This window comes from Apus apus, chromosome 6, assembly GCF_020740795.1.
Source record: "Apus apus isolate bApuApu2 chromosome 6, bApuApu2.pri.cur, whole genome shotgun sequence".
NCBI classification, from domain to species: Eukaryota; Metazoa; Chordata; class Aves; order Apodiformes; family Apodidae; genus Apus; species Apus apus.
Window position 1 is genome coordinate 38,587,344 of NC_067287.1, and position 20,423 is coordinate 38,607,766.

At 45.4% G+C, this 20,423-nt stretch overlaps 1 protein-coding gene across 1 annotated transcript in view; it reads right to left on the reverse strand.

Annotated features, from left to right (window-relative positions):
• Positions 1-4,385: 4,385 nt before the first annotated feature.
• The window catches only part of NDUFA10 (NADH:ubiquinone oxidoreductase subunit A10), a 37,793-nt gene continuing 21,755 nt past the window's right edge, over positions 4,386-20,423 (reverse strand). The window contains exons 9-10 of the mRNA XM_051623850.1: positions 18,598-18,706; positions 4,386-5,051 (exon numbers count right to left, since the gene is read on the reverse strand). Of these exons, the coding sequence (XP_051479810.1) occupies positions 4,983-5,051; positions 18,598-18,706 (178 nt within the window). The 3' untranslated portion in view covers positions 4,386-4,982. The remainder of the gene's footprint in view (positions 5,052-18,597; positions 18,707-20,423) is intronic.

The window sequence follows — 20,423 nt, forward strand, 5'->3', positions numbered from 1 at the left end:
CTTCATCAAGGTCCCTCTTTCTTCCTCCTTCAGTCTCGGGTCTCTCCCATGAACAGGCAGAAACTAGAACTGGAAAGCAGCAAATGGAGTCTCTGTCATAATGGCAAAGCCCAACCTGCTCAGCAGTGGCTCCCACCAGTTTCTGACCACTTTCATCTCTTACAGGATGACAAAAATAAACCTTGCCTCCCTAAACACCCAGAGACAATGGCAGGCACCAGTAAATGGGCACAGCCTGGGGGCCAATGTGGGCCATGCCAGGGCTGGACAGGTCATGCCTACTTTATCTTAGAATTCTTCTGCTCCATTTTTTGCACCATTCATTCCCTTTACACAACAGAAACTGCTGTGACCTTTGATTCCCAAAAGGAAATAAGCTTCCACACAAAGGAGCAATCTGCTTGGACCAGCCTTCTTGTAAGCAAGAAGAGGAACCAGGAAAGAGCAAACCTGCACATCAGTGGCTTGGTAAGTCATGCTTCCATTCCAGGAAAGGCTGAGTGACATGGCTGCACTGATCAGGCACCATAATGCAGCACAACCCTGTCCTCCTCAAGAGCTGGTTCTCCACAAGCCCCACAAGGACACCTGCAGTGGGGAGATAAAGAACCCAGAGAAACTTAAACCACAACTTTGAGCTCAGAGTTGGGAGAGGGATGCTCCCATTTGGCACACCTGTGACCCTACACCCAGCCAGGAGATCCTTCCCTGGCCACACACTCGTCTTTGTCCACCTTACACCTGCCTGGAGAGACACAGCTGAGGGCTGGGAATGCTCTCCTGGTGGCACAGCAGCCAGCAGATGCAGCCTTGATCCCCCACGCTGTCTGGGATTGTGTCTCCAGGCCATGCTCCATGAACTGCTGATCCACAAGCAGGCAGAGGATTGGGATGACTGCCTCTCCCAGAGGGAACCACAGCGGCTGCCACGGATTTCAGTGCCCGGCTGCCCTTGAAGACACTTGGCACCCACCAGGCTAACTGAGATAAAGTCTTCTCAGGCAGACAAGATCCAGGTATCATCTGTACCTGGAGGTTTTGTCTGGGAAGGCAGAGAACACCAGAAGGAATCAAAAAGCCTGGAGTGGTCCCACCAGATAGCAGCAGCAAGGCAGGGCTGTGAAGGCGTTTGGGAAACAACCTCAGACTGGGCAAAGAATGCTGCCCTCTTAGCAGGGTTAAAAGGGTCAGAGCCAATCAAGTGCTTCTTACTGAGTCACTGCTGAGGGGAAATACTTCCCCTGTCTCAGGAAAGCTCTCTAGGATGAGCTCCTTTCCCTAGCACAAGAGATTACCTCCAAGCCATGACACCAAAGCAGCAGCAAAGCGCTCTCCTGGGGGCGGCCAAGGCTTTGCTCTTCACTGCAACAAGAGGAGAAATGGCACCTCCTCACCAGGGCAGCAGAAAGACAAGCTGGGACCACAGAGCTGCACCTTTCTGGTGGGGAAATCAAGACCCTAGCTCCCTTCAGCCCCAAGGACAGCCGAGAACACAATTTTGAATGCCAATCCCATTTTTCAGCCAGTGTTTTATAAACCCCTCATTTCATATATGAGCTAAGCAGGATCATGGGAAGCAATGCTGTCAGATGGGTCAATTTTGACCCACACAGATGGGATGTCCCATGGCCATGCACCTCCAAGAAGCTTGCTCAAGATCATATGCAAGCCAACAGAAGGCCAGGAACACATGGAAGACTCAATCCTTTCCATCAAACTGTGGAACCTCCAAGACCTCCTTGACAGCAGACAGCTTTTGAGGTTCTCCATGAATACTGAGCTTACACTAAACCTGAGCAGGCACATTTCTGGAGAGCAGCCTGCCAAGTTGTGGTGTGCCATCCCACCTCCCCTCTGCTCCGTTTGCTTCCATTGAATGATTCATTTTGCCCAGTCCTTTGTATAGAGCATTCAAAGCCAGCTGGAATTTGCTGTGCACCTAAATTACACTTGCTCAGGAAGCTCTTCCACAGAAGGGATTCATTTCAATCTCTGCTGGTGGTGGGGACACAGCAATGTGCAACCTCTTTCACTGCAGCAGCTTTTTCCTTTCACAGAACTGAAGCAGCATGGTTAACATTCAAACCTCATGGCTATTAAAACCTGGAAGTTTACACCTTGAAGGTGGAAGGGAAAGAAAACATTTGCTGGATCTCTTAATTGTTGCCCTGAAGAGCACAAGGTGGGTAGGGGCAGAAGAGGAGTCAATACCTCAAGCCAAAGTGCAAAGCATGAGGAACATGACACATGCAGGTACCTTCAGCAGAGAGGCTTACCTTGTCACACCCTAGACAGTTTCAGCTTTCCCCCAGCTGATGAGGAAGCTATTGATGGACACACTGGGAAAGCACAAACACTCACTAGTCAACCACAGCCAAGACCAGAAGAGGATGGTTAAGAGACCAAATCTGAAATGCAGCAAGCTGAGTTCTTAGCATGGAACAGACATTGGCATGAGATCCCAGGCTCCTGAGGCCAAGAAGCAATCTTCACACCCTCATGTGAGTCTGCATGTCAAGCACTCATTTTGGTGGCAAGACACATTCCTACCTCTTCTTTCTTTTCACCCCTTTTGTGCAACCAAAAAGTGAACCCAAGGGGCTGTTAGTGACCAGACCAGCCAACTGAAGACACCGGGAGAGCCGGCAGTTCTGCCCATCAATGTGGCAGACAGCTAGAAATCAAACACCACCATTCCCAGTGAATCTGCCTTTGCAAAGCAGGCAGAATCAAGGGACATGACAGGCAAGAAACAAACTTCTCCATGCATTGACACAGGCAATGGGAACTCGGGAGAAGAGGACAGGCTGCAGATGACACCACACACACCTACGCAGAAGCGTGGAGAGGACTTGAGCCGTTTTATCTTCTCCAATCTAATAAAGAACTGGAGAGATTCATCCAACTGGCACAGCACAGTCTTCAAAAGCCAAAAATCTTTACAGCTGGTTTGCTAAGAGATGTTTTTTTGAGGTGTTGGTGTGGGAAGGAGGGAAGGAATAAAACACAGCTAACGCTCCTTCCTACAGCAAAGGGAGAGAAAGTTATTTCCTTCACAGATTTAGTTTATAAACAGTTTTACTTTTAAAGCAGAGTTAAAACCTGGATTAAAAAAACCTATGCCCAACATGCATTTTGTCATATCACACTGCTTGCCATACAAGCCAAATCTGCTTTTCCTGACTGGAATTCAAGTCCTTTACATCCAAAGCTCAGTCCAGCTCCCAGCAGGTTGCTAGAGTAGGTAGGGAAGGCTCTTCAAAACACTCTGTGCCCCACTATGGCAAAGCTACACCACAACTCCTTCATCAGCACTACACACAGCTCAAAAGGCCTTTTTAGGAGATCCAACATGAGGTTGCATGCACATTGGCAAGTGAATTACACCACCTGGAGAACATGGCAATGCTGAGATGGAGGACACCTGTAAAAACAGATCTGGACTGCTCCAAAGGGAACCTGAAAGCCACAGCAGATGTTTTCATCTGCACACTCATTAGTCACAGCTGCAAGATGGTACTCTGGACAGGTAAAGAAAAGCTGACACTAATTGCTTAGGACCTCATTGCATAGAAGACAACAGTGACTGGCAGGTCCTCAGGCATGAAGGAACCAAGACACACTTTCCTTGGGAAGGCACAGGATAAGGAATCACATGGCTGACCTGCAACGTTCATCCATCCAGTGTCCTGATAACCAGTCCCTGGAAGGTGGAAACACACAGAGATCTTGCAACTGTTCCAAAACTGCAGAGCCTCACAGGACTGAGGACACCAGTTCCACACAGGCCCAAGGCACAGCCCTGGCCTTGCACCCCAGCACTTGCTCCTCACTGCAAAGCCACCAGCTGCATCATCCCAGGGTGGCACAGTCAGTCCTTTTGCAGCCAGAGATAAAACTCTAAAGTCACAAAACATGGAAACAAAGAGCTGAGCGATCAGTGAGAAGAGCCACGTTTCTTTCCCACTGTTCATTTATTTCAGCATCTAGCCAGGCCCCCGAGGCTCTTGTTAAAAGCATCTTTTCATCCCAGTTTTGATCTGGAAGGGGCAGAGGGAAGACCTGGCTGTTGAATTCAAAGGCTTTGCCCTGCACACCGGAATGCCCGGCAGCACTTCTGCTCAGTGGCTGGAGCAGTTTGTCCCTCGCTGGAAATGCAGAATTACTGCAGACTAAATCTGGACAGCATTGCTTGAACCAATGCCAAAGTGCCTCATTTCTGTGACTAACTAACACCAAATGAATCATTTCTTTAAAAAGAACTCCAGCTTAAGACTTTCAGGGACTGGTAAAAATAATAATTACATTTGCCTTTTATACCCAACAAACTCTTCGATCCACGGTGCCCAGTCAAAGGAAGAAACTATGAATACAACTACTAGCAATATTTTGAATATTTTCTTTAATACTTTTAAGCACAGACATTTTGCTGCTTAAATTGAGATCAACTTTTATATCCTTCTCTCAAGGAACTTTTTGATGCTTGCCTGCTGTGATGCTGATGTCCAGTAAGAGGCTTTCAGAACACGATGTGTGTTGGGTTTTTTTTAGCTTGTGCACTCTTCTAATGAAACTAATAAAACACCATGCATGACAGAGCAAGAAATTAACTTTGTGAGAGTCAGGAGAATACAGCTTTAATTTCTTCTGATGCAACTACACAATAATCCTGTATAATAACATGCCACAGTCTCGATGAAGAGAAAGTTCAGCACTGATCTTAAGTCTGCCCCGTAATAGCAGATGACTTTGCCATCACACTTTGACTATCCAACATCCAAAGACTGAATTCACCAGGGAAGAACAAACCAGAACCAAGTGATTTCCCTTCTAGGATTCTTTTCTCTGATGCAGTATCTGGCAGATGATTTAACCAGCATTTTCTTCATGTCACACAATCCATGAGGAGCAGGCACACTGAACTCTGCTGCTTCTTCAAGTCCTGTGGTCCATCACGGTCAGGGCTCCAAAGGGAACAGGTCTCATTTCAGCCAGATCCACTTGTCACCAACATCAGCATTGTAGCCTGGCCTGAAATTGCGACCAGGGAGCTAGAGAGAGAGCAGAAAGTTCAGTAAGAAACGTTCCTCTTTGTCACTCTTTCTGGAAATGTTCAGATTCTTTATCAAGTGCCTCATGGTACCTGCAGAATGGCAACATGAAATAAGTTTTCACAATATAATGATGAAAACTTCTAGAAAGATGGGTCCCTTTGAAAAAACTGAGCTGTGCCACTGGGGGTGGGGGACCCACAAAAGACACTATGCCATAATATATATATAACTGTGCCAATAATCTCAGCACACAGCAGCATATTCCACCTGGATTCTCCCTTTCACACCCTTGTTCCCACCCAGTTCTAGTAAGAGGTGACCCCTCTCACCATAGCATGTAGTAGAGGAATTCAATCAAGTCTCTCCTGCCAAAACAGGCACACATTATTAAATACATGAAGTATTTCATGCATGAAATACTGAGTTAATTACTACATTACATTAAACCATTCAGATAAAATTGTGTATTTAGCCTTCAAGAGCTGAACTTCACTTCATTAAAGCAAAAGCATTATCTGCCTGTCTTCATAAGCACAGCCAAAAGCCACTACTTTCTGGAAAAAAAACAACAAACCAAACAACCAGTTTCTTGAACTCTCTTCCCAAATTTCACTGGTACCCTGGGACCTAAACAACAGCCTTCACTTGCTGCCTCTGAACCTCACTGATCTTTCAGGCTGCAGCTCCTCTCAGTGCTGCTAGAAGCAGCCTCGGCAGCTCAGACACACAGGTTAACCTGACCAAACTTCCTGTACCTGTGGTTCCCAAGCCAGGACTTGAGGAACCATGGTGCTGCTGTGGCACCAAGTCACCTCTCTGTACAGTTCACTGCACATCACTGTACGTGAGGTGGCAGAGGGGACCACAGCAGGAAGCCTGTCCTTCTGACAGCATCTCAAGAGGCTGGGCTGGTTCTGCAGGTCACAAGAGGGTCACAGAAGGAGCAGTTTGAGCCTAGCCAACCCAGAAATGCATTTCAGAGGGAAAGGCTGGACAGACTGGAGAGCTGGGATGGGGATAGGAGGTCTACTAGGAAAGCTAGAAGATCTGCATCCACACCAGGAAAGCAAATTGTCACTAAGATGAGAGGAAACGGAGGTGAATAGTAGGACCCTAAAGTTGGGAGCTCAAGGAGTTGCACCTACACCTAGAGATGAGGATCTGTCACTTCCAAGTCTGTGAGAAGACACGGGAGACTGAAGCACACAACCCCCTTCATTCTAGTCCATCTAGCCAGCCAAACAGATGTTCCACAAGCAAAGCCTTCCACAGGGTTTGGGAGGAAGAGGACAGCTCTGAGGACTGTGCATTGGGATGGAAAGCCAAGCCTGGCCCTCTCAGTTGCAAAAGCCCTCAGGCAGCATCACAGATACCAACATTCCCAAGTAATTCCCTTAATCATCTTTGCAGCTCTCTGTTGGACTCTCTCCAATAGATCCCTCTCTTGAACTGGGTATCCCAGAACTGGATACACTATTCCAGGTGTGGAATTTTTAGTGCAGGTTCAGCCTGAATGAACGTAAACTAGGCTCTGTACCAACTGCATAACTAAAGCCATGGGAACAAAACCTGCCAGTGACAGCACCAGTGCATCAAGTTGCTGCTTTGGCAACTGCTCTGAACTGAGTGATGCCACGGAGATGTAGATACATTTCAACCTCAGCCTCAGGTGTTAAAGCAGTCCCCTTCAGAAAGTACCAACCAGGACCTGAAATGCCAGAGGTGGTTAGGTCCTAGCTCCATAAGCAGAGTCTATCTCCAGAACCTCTCTTCCTATCTCCAGAAATGAAAGAGACAGAACACAGTGTTTGTCTTTGAGATGTAATACTGGTAACAAGAAGCAAACCAACATGAAAAAGCAGTTTTGTGAGAAAGTCTGAAGCAGGCAGAGATGTTCTAATAAAACCCTTGCTTTAAAAATAAGCAATCTGCTGGCAGCCTTTACAAATAATTAAGCACAGATCATCTGCTCATCCCCACACAAGCGCTGGTTTCACACAGAACCCCTGACTTGCCCTGATGATTTTTCTTCAAAAAAAACCAACAAAACTGTAAGAGTATCCTGTTTGAGAGACCTGCCCCTGCAGAGAGAAGCAAGACCCAGTCTTGATGAAATCTATACTCATCCATTTAATCCAGCTATTCATTCCAGGATGAAGCCTGTTGTTTTGAGGAAGGTGGAGGGGGTTCTTTTTTTTCTAGTTGAAGGTCAGAAAATAAGACACTTCTTTCCCTGAAACATCAAGCTAGCTGAAGACTTCTACCTCCTTTGTGAGACATTCCCCACCCCTCCCTGTCACAAGCCATTCTTCATCAGTTTTTTTCTAAGGTTTTTCATTTAAAGTTGTCTTTAATGTCTTCTCTAAATATCAGAAGAAACCATGCAGTCCTGTTAAGAGTTACTCCTGCTGAGCAAAGGAGATGCAAGATGAAAATAAATGACTGCTGTCCCTGCCCTGCAAATTTACAGTGGTGAGCTAGGGAGGACATCAGACCTGCTGTGACCAGCCTGTATCTATTAATTCAAGCACAAAAACAGCTCTCCCTGGTCCTCTCCAGGCAGTGCATAATTGGCCCTTTGATACTTCAAGAGATTCCCAGATAACTAGATTATTAAAGCAACAGGAGCTCTCTGGGAAAATACAGGAGTTTACAGTTTCGTTTCTGGGTAAATCTGCCCTCTTTAAGAGATGCAGTATCAACCCCAACAGAATTCAAATTCATTGTTGAAAACAAATTCCCCATGTGCCTTTGGTTAAAGACATGCAGTCCATCAAAGCAAGTGTTATAACAAGCATTCATCCATACCCCATCGCTCGCAGTGGGCCTTGGCAAAGGCAGCTGAGTTTTAGGATATGTTACAGCCAGGCTTTTGAAATTGCCTCCCCCCAAAAAAAAAAGAGGGCAGAGGAAGGCACACTAAGGAAATCCCATATTACAAAGCCAGCAGAACCATGTGGATTGATGCTCTGGGCACTATTTGCACCAGGTACACGTAACACAGCTTCTTGAGAACAGGCTCTTCAAAGCTCACTTTTTAACAGCTGTGTCCCAAAAAGGTGCAAAGCGAGGAACAAGGTAGGTCTGTCCCAGAGGGGAGGAAGCTGGTGATCTTATCATCGAGCATCTGGAAAAACACTGCAGCCTTCTGCCTCCCCTCCAGCTCCCTGCATGTCCCCCTCCTGCCAGAACAAGTGTTTGCTCATCAATGCCACAAGGATGAGAAGGGCCGAACACAAAGTGTTGCAGTGACACGGCACAGGGTGGCTGAATGGACTGAAGAGCACAAAGCCAACAAGAAGAGGTCCTACAGTACCCATCTCTCATCTCCCTGCCGCACAAGCCAAGCTGAATCTGCAGCTTTGTTGGATCATTCCACGAGTTCTATCAACCCCTTCGCCCAGCAAGAAGCCATTCACTCCTGGCTGGGTTAGCTTTCAGTGACTGCAAGCTCAGTCAGCCAAACACACACCTAACAAAGGAAGACATGGAGCTGTTGGACAGAGTCCAGAGGATGGACACAAAGATGATCAGAGGGCTGGAAAAACTCTGCTCTGGACAGGCTGAGAGAGGGCAGGTTGTTCAGCCTGGAGAAGAAAAGGCTCTGGGAAGACCTTAGAGCACCTCCCAGTGCCTGAAGGGAGCCTGTGAGAAAGATGGGGACAGACTTTTTAGCAGGGCCTGTAGTGATAGGCAAGGGGTGAAGACTGTAAACTGAAAGTGGGGAGGTTTAGACTAGATACTAGGATGAAAATGTTTACAATGGTGGTGGTGAGACACTGGCCCAGGTTGCCCAGAGAGGTGGTAGATGCCTCCTCCCTGGTCAGGTTGGATGGGGCTCTGAGCAACCTGATCTAGTTGAAGTTGTCTCTGCTCACTGCAGGGGGCTTGGATTAGATGACCTTTAAAGGCCCCTTCCAACCCAAACCATTCTGTGATTCTCTGATTCCATGATACCAGATCACTGCAAAGAAGAGTGGTGGGAGCACCAGGGAAGGCCTGGGGATGCAGCACAGGTGGGTAGGATAAGCTTTTCTTTGTTACAACAAATGGTTAAGTTGGTGTTGAAGTTCCCAGCCTGTTGTGCCCACAGCTGCTTGGCCAGCACTGGGGCAGGGATGGGAACAAGCAGCCTGCCCTGAGGCTGCTGGTGCGGCAGCCAGAACTAGTAAACTATCCAGCCTAGAAAAGAGATGGTGGAAGGGAGATGAAGCACAGCTCCATGCAACTTGCCAGTAGCTGGGAGAGCAGAGAGAGGGATGCAATATTCACTGCCTCTTCCAATACAAGATGGTGCCATCAAACAAAGCCAATAGCTTGAAGGACTCCTTGCTGAAGGACTCTGTTGACATGGAAAATTGAGTAGGACTCGATGGGAAACTGGGCAAGTACTTGGAAGAGACTTGCATTTTCCACAAGATTTGTGCATTACAAGTTTGGCAGTCAGAACTGTAATGAAAATCAGCAATGCCACACGATTTGCAGGTGGTTGCCACATTCACAGGAAAACTCCACGTGTGCTACCTTCAAACCACACTTGAGTAAAACCAAAGAAAAGGTGTGATTTAATGGCCATGTTAAAACTAAAAGTGCATCCTATTAAGCTCGATTCATTATTAACAACACATTTCCACAGGCAAGTAAGAGGAGTAGCATGCAGGGTCAAATAAACCCCTTCAGACTCTCTTATGTCCTTCACTGATAGCAGCCCAAAGAGGCCTATGGAACCACCAACAGGTTTGTCCAGCACCAAGTGGCAGAGAAAGCAGTCAACCATCACACCAAAGCCAAACCATCTTTCCCAGGAAAAGTAAGAGAAGCTGTGTCATTATCACAGCAGCCATCTAGACACAGACTTTGCAACACAAGAATTAAGTCTCTGCCCTCAAGAGAAACTGAAGCAGCACTGGCCAAGCAAATGGGAAGAGTTCCCACTAGACAAGCCCAAGGACTCACATCTGCAGCAGGAGGTTAAACACAAGCTCCTGGGAGGTCACTGCTCAGTAACAGATTTTTCCACTCTGTGAAAATGGATGAGACAGAACCAAGTCTTGGTCTGTTGCATGACACTGTGCAGAACTTAAAAAGTTGGCAGCAAGGATCCCCTCCAGAAGTATGAGATAAAATCCACCACACAGAGCATGAAACTCACGAAATGAGCTGGAGCCAAAGGTAGGGCCAGCTCAAAGGAACGAAACTGCTCGGCTTTAAAAGAGCATCAGTAAAACCATGAAAACAAGATCATCTCATCAGCTGAATTAAGAACCCTGCCACAGAAGTGTCTGTCAAAACCATAAACATGATGAGAAGCCCTATAAAGTGGGGCAGGCTGTGGAGTACAGCAGCCAGCTGTCTGCTGCACCACATCGCTCCTCACCATCATGGCAAACCAGGCATGGACAGGTAGAGCTCTGGAGAGTTTTAACAATCTGAAAAGGTCTACATCCATCAGCCTGGAGTCTGTCTTGTTTTCCAGCATTTCAGGAGCAAGAAGAATTACTGTTTTTTCCTGCTATTCCTGTGCTGCTTTCTACTAATGGCTGGGCCTCTCAGCTACCTCGGATCTATAAATAGCATGTTTGGAGCAGCGTGGATCAAAGAGCACTTAGAAACAGTCATTACTGTGCAAGCATGGGCTCATTCATCAATACCCAAACCTTTTCATTTAGTGGCTGTTCATAACAAGCATAATAATAGCACCTTCCATCACTGCCGTTAGCAAAGATTCCTGCCTCTTCCAGTAGAAATCCTGACTTCCAGAAGTTTATTGGCAACGTTTGCTGTTGGCACCCAGCTAAAATCTGAGAGAATCTATGAACATGTAGCTTCATTTATTGGGTGTATTCCAGAGGGGTTTGGTTCCTATGTTCCAGAGGGGAGGGGGTTTAATACCCTTCAACCCACCAAGGTGTATATGGTTTAGTTCCCAAAGGATTGGAACAGATAGATGTATGTTTACAGCTCAACTCCTGCCATTCTTGACTCAAACAAAATTCTCCATGCTGTTTCCATTCATTCTAGCCCAAGTAACAAAAGCACTCAAAGGCTTTGCTGAATTGAGATTAAAACAATACCAAGTTGCTCAAATTGTCCAATGAATGTTGTCCTACCCTTCATTCAGTCATTAACAAGACAGACAAGCCAGCAGAAACCCTTTGGAAAGAGAAGCATCCATAAGGAGGACTCAGCACATTTCTTTAAAGCTGAAGTATTTGTTATTTCAAACAACTTCACTGGGTTTAAGCAGACTCTGGTTTTGTAAAAATTACTGTGACTTGCAGTTTGAACAACTACAACAATGTGTATCTCTAGCTTTGCTTTTGTAGGACAGCCAAGAATAAACAACAGGGCACAGCTAAATAATTTGTTGCAGCTCTTTTTCAAAGAGCCTCCTTGCCCTAGTGATTATTCTGCATAGTGATAGAATAACTACTTTAGTTTTTCTCAGCAAAGAACATGTTAGAAATGACAAGTTATCTACTACTGAGTGCAAATCTACCACAGGAAAAAGTCAAGAAACTATAACCAAGCTGGATAAACTGTTAGACTAACTGCAGACTTGTTTTTCTAACTGGACTGGTGAAGTGCAAAAAGCTTCTTAAAACAGTTCTCCTTATGTTTCCTAAACTAGAAGCAGGTGTCAGCAATGCCAGTTCTACATTAGAGAGGCCAAAGACACTTAGCAGCAGGAAAAGGCTGTCAGGAAACAAGGAAATTAACACCCTAATACCATCCCAATCAAGACTGCACCACCACACCTGCACAGGTAAACACATCAAACTGACATCGTTCCCCATTGTAAGACCCCTGGGAAGCTGGAGCAAAGCAGGGCAAGGCAGGAGCACCCAAGTATCCTCACAGATTTGCCAAAACCTTTTTCTGACCTAGAGCCTGATGTTCAATCTAAGATACCATGATGAAACTGTCCTCTGGGGGCTGGTTGGTTGTTTTAATTAAAGTTTCCTAGGAGATGCAAAAGAGTGGAGTAGGAGCAGTTCACTTGCAACTTTTCTCCACTTGATCAGTAACAAAAGATCTTTCTTCCAAGCTTTTGTTGTTGTTGTTGTTGTTGCTGGGTTTTTGTTTGTTTGGGGTTCTTTTGGTTTGTTTTTTTTGTTTGCTCGTGTTTTTTGTTTAATTTTGTTTTTCATTTTTTCAACTTACTAGATGTCCACCCTGGGGATCACTTTCCTACATAGGTATGGGATTGAGAGGGGTTTGGGAGAGGGAGGATGTGCTCTCACAATAAACACAGTCCTTTTTGTCACAGGGCCCAGTGGCAGAGTCCATTTCAAATGGATAATTTTAAGGCCAGGGGGATTTTACTGTCTTTTTGATTTACACAGGAACCCAGTGCCTAGGAAAGCATGACTTGCCATCTCAAACAAAACAGATTCAAGTACCAAGTTTTGAGATTATTCCAAGGTCTCTCAGGTCCCTTCCCCCAATTCCTGGGATAGATATCCAGGCCAATTGTCCATGATATTTTTCAAGGGAGCAGGGTAGAGAAGATACACATTTCTAAAGCACAAGAAGGGCTGAACAAACCTCTCATGTGGAGGAGTGGGGAGACTGGAAGATAAGCAGATCATGTGCCTATTCCCACCTCTTTCCAGATACTCTTCAGGAACACCTTTGTCAATCCTAGGTTTTAGTTTGTCTTCAGGTTCTTCTGCTCTTACCAACAGTTAGCTGGGCAAAATCCTGTTACTTTAGAAAGTATTTTTTGCAGAGATAAATCAGCAAAAAACCTTAAATTAAGCCTTTCCTAATTTATTGTGTGTGTGTTCTCATTCCTTCCTGGACTCAAGAGCAGACAGGACTGGGCATTACAGCTGTCAAACATCTCCATTAAAATATGAATTAGAAAGGGAGACTTTCATTCTAAAAAAAAAAAGTAACAAAAATTTCATCAAGCCAAGAAAAAATGGCAGAAGAAAGAACCAGAATATTGTAACCAAGAGAGCTGCTGTGGTATCACAAATGGAGAGTAAAGATATTCTTACTTCTGAAAAGGCCAGAGTACTATGGAAGACAAGTCATGGCTTAGATAAGCCTCCTCACTGTTAACAGTTGTACTTTGCAAGCATGCATGGGCAAGGTCCTCTGTGGATAGAAGCAGAATTGCAACCTGGGCCATGTCAAACCTGGAGAAAGTCTTCTAATATTCTCCCTTTTGGGGTAGTTATGATCTTCCCATTATAAACATATGTTCTTGCAATACTCTTGGGGTTTTTGGGTTGTGAGGCTGAGAGCTGACTGATGTTGCAGGCCCATCTTCCTCAAAAGCTCAAAAGCTCACTGTGCTACATGTCTCCCTGCAACTACCAAGGTAGGCAACCCACACTTGAGAATTTCCTACCCCTGAGGCTGCATCCTTACAAAAGAAGAAGGAAATAAAGAGCCTGGGGGAAAAGCATGGCCTTCTCCTCCCCTCCAACCTGCTGCTGCTTCTCCACTGCTGACACACAAGCCTGCAGGGAACTGCTACACACTCCCAGGTCCTGGGGCAGAAGGGAGGAGGATGAAGAGCAGGACACGAAGATGCAGCTTGACAAGGCAGTTGAGCTGGTGCAGCTGCTGTGGAAAGGCAACCATCCCACCCCAGCCACATGCTGCTGCTACCTGCCTTCCACAGCTCCAGCATTCACCTACCCTCAGAAACCAGTCCCATTTGGCATTCTAGCATAAGCCTAGTCCAAGAATTAAAAAAAAAAAATAAATCCCTGCTAGGTTAGCAAGGTGAAGGGACTTTGCCAAAACACAGCCAGAGGGGCCAGACTGTACCTTGCAGCAGTAGCAAGGTCTTTGACTAGCTCAACCTTGCCTTGCCTTTCAGTGGCTTCTTTCTTTCTTGACCAGTTAAATGTTAGGCAGGAAAATCTGAGCCACTGATTTCGTCTCTGCTTAGTATGGAGCTGACAAGGATGGACAAAGCCAAATCCCTGCTACTGCCAAGTCAGCCTCTGCCTTCCTCACATGGTGAGCACAGCACACGTGCAAAGTTTAGCTCACGGCAGAAAAGGACATCAGACAATTGGATGGTTTGAACAAGGACAAAGAGAATCAGGAAGCAAAGGAGCCAAGGGATAGAGGCTGAAGTGTGCCAGGATCAGCAAACAGCCAGTGCTTGGTGGGAAAAAGCACTAAGAGGGTCAAGAAAGGAAGGGAAGCTTGTGGCTCACCATTGCAATGCAAGAGCAAAAGGCCACTTCAGACTGAAAGATGACAAGCTAAACTGATCTAAGAAATCCTGACACACAGGACTCGCATGCACTCACTGGAGATGGAAGTCATTTGGGATAGGAGGCACCTCTGAGGGTAGCTCAAGTGTACATAATAAATTCTTCAAAGAATTCATCACACATAGTCTGCTTCAAGGGTAAGGCACACATCCCTGACTTCCTGTTTTCTAATTGTGTAAGTTAGGGTAACAGAAGGTCCAACATGTTGCTATGGGATTTGCTTTAAGTACAAAAAGAACTTGTAGGTACCTAGGCCTGCCCTGTCTGAAGAAGAATTGTATGCCCAAGTGTTTGGTCATTTTCTTTAATATCCACACCAGCATATGTACTTAAAGAACCCCAGCAAACTCTAAAGGGATAATACTCCCACTGCACAATCTTACTCCTGCCCCAGAGAAAGGACGGAAAAAATAAAAACCCCAAACAAACCCTAGAGCATGAAATGCAAGCCACAGACAGTTTTTAGCTACCTACTAGTGGAAATACCCCTTTTCTCCTTCATGCTTTCCAGACTTGTGTTAGAGACACTAGGGCAAGCCACTGGACAAACAGAGAAGCTGGGACACATGAACCAGGGTCGAGGTGAGGGGGCTGGCACAGAAGTTTTCTACTAGGGCTGATGATGTGAGAAAGGAAATCAGGTTTTCACCTGTTTTAGTGAAGGAATTCTCCACTTCAGTGCCCAAGAGAACACCAGCAAACTCTGGACTCCAGGCTCTGGTACACTTTGTGATAGGCAAGCCCCCTATTTTTTTTTTTTTGTATTTTTAAACAGAAAATTTGTGTAAATTAAATATTTATCATTTCCTTATGATCTGCAGCAAAGGGAAACAAAGACTATTTTAAAGTTTTGCAGCTTTGTTTTCACAGGTAAAGATGGAGGTGATGACTTGAATATGAATCTCAGAAAGCTGCATTTTTCTGTACACAGAAAAGAGCATGAACGTAGAAAAGGCTTTTTTCACCACCCCTGGAGATGCAGCAGGACTTGCCAACAGCATTTGGGAGTGTGAAGTACATAAGTACGTTATTTAAGTACACTGATTCCATTAAACAGAACCATTTGGTTTTGTCTTCTCTGCAAACACATCTAAGTGCTCCAGCTTCACGGGGCACACATGGAGCTTGGAGCATTATCCCTGGGGACTGCACGGTTGGAAGAAAGCAGAGAGATACAGCAGTTGTTAAGGGGAAAAAAAAAAAAACACCATGAGTAGTCAAGTCTTTACTAGTCTGACAGTTCCTAAAATAATGTTGCTTCACTTAAGAATGAACATTCTTATCTCTGATCTACAAAACCTTTCCAAAAGGTTACTTTTCCCCTGCCAGAAAAGCATCTTTGGAAGTTTAAGAATGCCTGAGCAGAACGGCTGAGCCCTGCTAGATGACTTTCTGGTGAGAAGGCTGCAGAAAGCCACTTCCTCACATGTGAAAAGAACACTTACAGAAGAAATTTAGAGGTTATGTATAAGTGACTTTCTAGTATTCAGAGCTGTATGTGGCTACCTCATTATTTTGTGGAAAGGCACACATGCTAAAATCTTGGACTCTGAAGAGCGTTTCCTCCTCCTCCTCCTTCTCGGTTGCTTCTCACTAATGAATATTTTGAACAAAAACCAGCTTCTGCCTGGAATCTGCAAATCCCTGAAAAACACTATTATTAGGCAGCATGAATTGTGTGCAAGGAACTCTGAAAAGCACAGCAGTTAGCTGCCTATTGGTGTGATCAAGGACTTATGACTAGTTATAGGGTTGCCGAGGAAAAAAAATCCCCTACGCAAATCATTGTATTTATGTGGTAAACATCATTACACAAACTTTAAAAGCACGTATTTCCCACAAGGAAAAGTTAAAGCTCTCTAATTATACCATAATTAAGTCTTTACTTACACGTCATGTGAGCCTAAAGTCTTTATCTGTCATCTCATGCAACAGTGGTAGCACAGCTGTAGCAACCCCTGTATGGCCATAGGCAGGGCAAGGGTTTATGGGTCCCCCTTGTTGGACCCAGAAAACTCACAGCCAAGACTTGTGTGTCTGTAAGTTCACCTGCTTCTTTTGCCTGCAGAGGCTGGACTCATGCTGCATTAGCTCTGAACACAAGCCTTGCCTGACCAAGAAATTCATACCTTCATTTGCTAAACAAAGTTGGAGGGAAAAACAGGAGATCTTCCAAGTTGTAACACAGAGACATTAACTCTTAGAACATGAAACAGCAGGTGGGGCTGGCTTTGTGCTTCCCTTTCCAGTGACTTACTGGAGGTAGGAAAATTCAGCATCTTTTCCACTGTGCACCATCCCTACAGACCCTCCCCATCCCTGAAGCATTACAAGCATTCAGAAGAGAGAAAAGGAGTAGCTAGTGTTGCCTGAATGGGGCAGAATGCTTCATAAAATGTACAACTCCTCCTTATTCCACATCATCACTTTCTACATCCTTTCCTAAAAGCATTCCTGCAGAAGGGAGATTATATTTTGGCAATGTTGGGTTTTTTTGCACTGACAGTGCTCAGCTTCTGCTGTCAATTTAACTGGCATTAAACAGAGGAGTCCAAGAGCTCAGCTCTCCTTCCCAGGTTTGCAGATTCCTACTCCTAAGCATCCCTTTGCTACACCTGCAAGGCAAGCCATAATTTTTCCTGGAAGTCAGCTATTTGATCAGCCAGGGAGTTCTCAGTTTCTTGCCAGCACAAAGAGGAATGTGCTGTTGTACAGTTGAGAGAGAGAGAAAAAAAAAATGAAAGGCTTTCAGAAGTATTACCCTTGGTTCTTAGCACGCAGCACCGAGGTCACATCTAGCTGTGTGTCAGGCAGCCTCAATAATTCCCAGCTCTGCTGCAAAGGGACATCTCAGCCAAGAAAACCTATCATGTTTGGGAAGAAAGGCACCCTCAGTACAGATGGATGCTGCATGCTGGCAACAAGGCATGCAGCAGATCCTGCTGAAGTGTGTGCTGCACAAGCACAGACATCTCTTGGAATGAAGGGCTCCAAAAATCCTTAATCTGAGCTTCAAGTTTTGGACTTAAAAATGTGATAGCAAGAAGCACAAAATTCTGCTAGCAACTCCTCAGATCTTCTCAAAGATTCTCAGACCTGGGTTTTCAAACCCATCAGGCAACCTCAAGGAGTATCAAGATGCTTTCTGGTGCTTTCACCTTTAATCCCTTTTACAAGCCAGAAAAGCTACCACTGAAGTGAGGCAGAAGGGTGTGAAGGCAGGAGTCTCTCCACAGCACAGTTAGCTGAGGAGGCACAAATTATGTTGAATATTCACTGGGACTTGTGAACTGACTATTCCACAAGAAAACACATTGGTAGCCCAGAGTTTCCAACCAAGTCCACAAACCTGCATCTTAAATTTTCACTTCAGTGGGAGACAGAAACAGAAAAAGAGCGTTTTGATGGCACAAATCATGGCTTACAACAATTTATATAGATCTTCCTTACTTTGTCCTCAGCGATAGCTTTAAAAAACAGACACAGTGGCAGAGAAGATTACAACTCAGCTTGAAAAGACACCATCACCTGCAACTTCAGTTTGTCTCACCAGTATTAATTGTCACCAGTCCCACGACTTCTCCAAAGAGCATTTGCGATATCTGGGCCTTAGGAAAACCCGGCACGACGCGAGAGGACCCCATGCCAGCCAAGTCACAGTAAGTGATGGGGCAAAGTCAACTGGAAGCCGTTGCCTCCAGAATCAGAAAGGCAAGCAGCTAATTAAAAACATTGTGTGGGAGCCTGCATGAGGTGTAAGAGAGTGCTGGGCCACAACAGGCTTTGGATGTGTGCCGGCGTGCAGAAACACTATTTAAAGCAACACCCGTTTTGAGAGGCAATGTAACATTTGTACCTTCTCGGCCTACTCCAAAAAAACACCCTCTCCCTCCGTATTTTATAAGCAGCCACCCTGTTTACAGAAGTCACCACGGGTTTCCAATGTTCTTGTTTGGCTCAAAGGATTATTTTAGATTTCAGGGGTTAGATACTAATCAGAACAGGAGAGACAAAACCCAGTGAAACCCACTTATCCTTTAGTCTGCATCTAGAGATCAAGAAAGAAAATCAGCTTAGGAAGAAAACCATTGGCTTTGTTATTCCCCTGGTGGGCAAGCAAGGCTTCAAAAAAGGTGGGGATCTGGGCATAACGCAGAACTTACTCTTAGAAATGTGAATCTCTGTAGATGAGATTGACAGCCAGGCTGTGCCCAGGACAGTCATGAACAGCACAGCAACCTCGACAGGGATGGCTGCCTGGATATCCCACAGCTGCTCCCCCCTCCAGCATCACTCACCGATCGATACTCGTAGAAGATTTTGTCATATTCTGTGCCTCCGATGGTGATTTCTGGGATGTAGCGAGGGATGGCCTGAGCATCCAGCACTCCATCCTTCTCCTGCACGCTGAGGGGAAAGGCGGGAGGGAAAAACAGGAAAAGGAGCAGTTAGGCCACATCCTGCTCCAAAGACTTAGACATCAATTCTGAGTTTGACCAAATATTAAAGAACTGCTGTTCTGTTAATTAACACTTCCACAGGTTTTGGCTGTTTTCTGGTTATAATGAATACAGAGCCCTCTTCCTCACACAGCTACTGCACTTCCCCCACTGCCCCCCACCCATCCCCACCCTTACCTACAGCTTGTTCCTGCTCCAACTTCCCTCTGCTTCTCCATTCCCTCCCCCAGGTTTCTCCTCCCTGGATATGCTCTGTCACTCTGGGGAGACTTCTCCATCAGGGACCTCCAAGAGCTTTTTGCTTCCCTCTATTAGCAAGATAAACCCAGTGGTTTCATTGAATCTCACCCACTATTTTGCTAAGCCATTTAACTGCCTCCTGTTCAAGTAGTTTTCACAAATGAACCCTCACAAGGATTTAAATAAGGTGGTGCTCTTCCTTCAACTCCCAGCCTGAAAGAACTGAGGCCATCATAGGGTTTGGAAGCAGGCAGAGCCTCTGACATCCTGCATGGGAGGACCTGGGGGAAGCCTGCAGCTGTAACAACAGGTACCAGGATCCACCCAAAATCCATGCTCTGCACAGCACCAGCATTTACTAGTACCCCAAATCTAAAACATCTGAGAAACTGCTAGAAAGCCACCTTCTGCATGCTGGTGTTATACACAAACCAACAGTGCCACCTGTACGTATTTGGGGAAAAATACATCCATTTGCAGTGGACAGGGACCAAATTTAACACTTGAAACTCTGCAAACTGTGGTTTTTTTTCCAGTGAATTGCACTTCTTTACACATAGTTACATACACATAAAGCAGATGCCTAGGCAAAGTTAATAATTTTTAAAGGAATTTATTTTTTGCCTTTTATCACAAGTTTTGGGACTTTACCTGACAGCATTGAGCAGTTTCAACTATTATACTAGTCTGCTAACATGGACACTGCAAATTATCCTACTACAGACAAATTCGTAAGGAAATACAATAATCTGGTAGAAACTGGAGATGACAGAAGGTGCCTAATTAAAGTTCAGGATAAACACCAAAGATGCTTCCTACAAAATACTGCATTTTCTATCTTCACATGGATTAAATGTGTATTTTGCATCCTGGAAGGCGGGAAAACAAGCCCTCCTGTGCCTCCTCACCAACAAAGCAAGAGCTCTTCTCTTTATATGCCAGCACCAGCCCTCCTGTAGGCCACTCCCAGCCTTCCCACTCCAGGACAGCTTGGAATAACTGAGCTGGAATGAAGAGCTTGCCCAAAACAGTGATCTGATGATGCAACTGGTTTTATTTCTGAATCCCAGCATACTTCAGGACGAGCACCTTTGCACCACTTAAGTCTCCTCTCTTGGGGTTCTGAGAAGGAATCAGCTCTAATACTCACTGCTAATTAACTGGGAACCAAAACAAACAGATTCCAGCAGAAAGCAGCCCTTCAGGTACCAGCTCTTCATTCCACACCTGTAATCTGTACAGACACCATGAGCTTTAATCTGCATTTCCAGTGTGCAGGGAGCAGGGACAGCAAGCTAAGAATTTTTATTTGAACAGGACCACATGCAGGCAATGTTTAAAGACCCTGCTAAGCTATGGCTTAACAGCAGAGGCCAGGGAAGATCCCCTCATCTACCAGTGAATAAATATCTCCATCCCTTCTT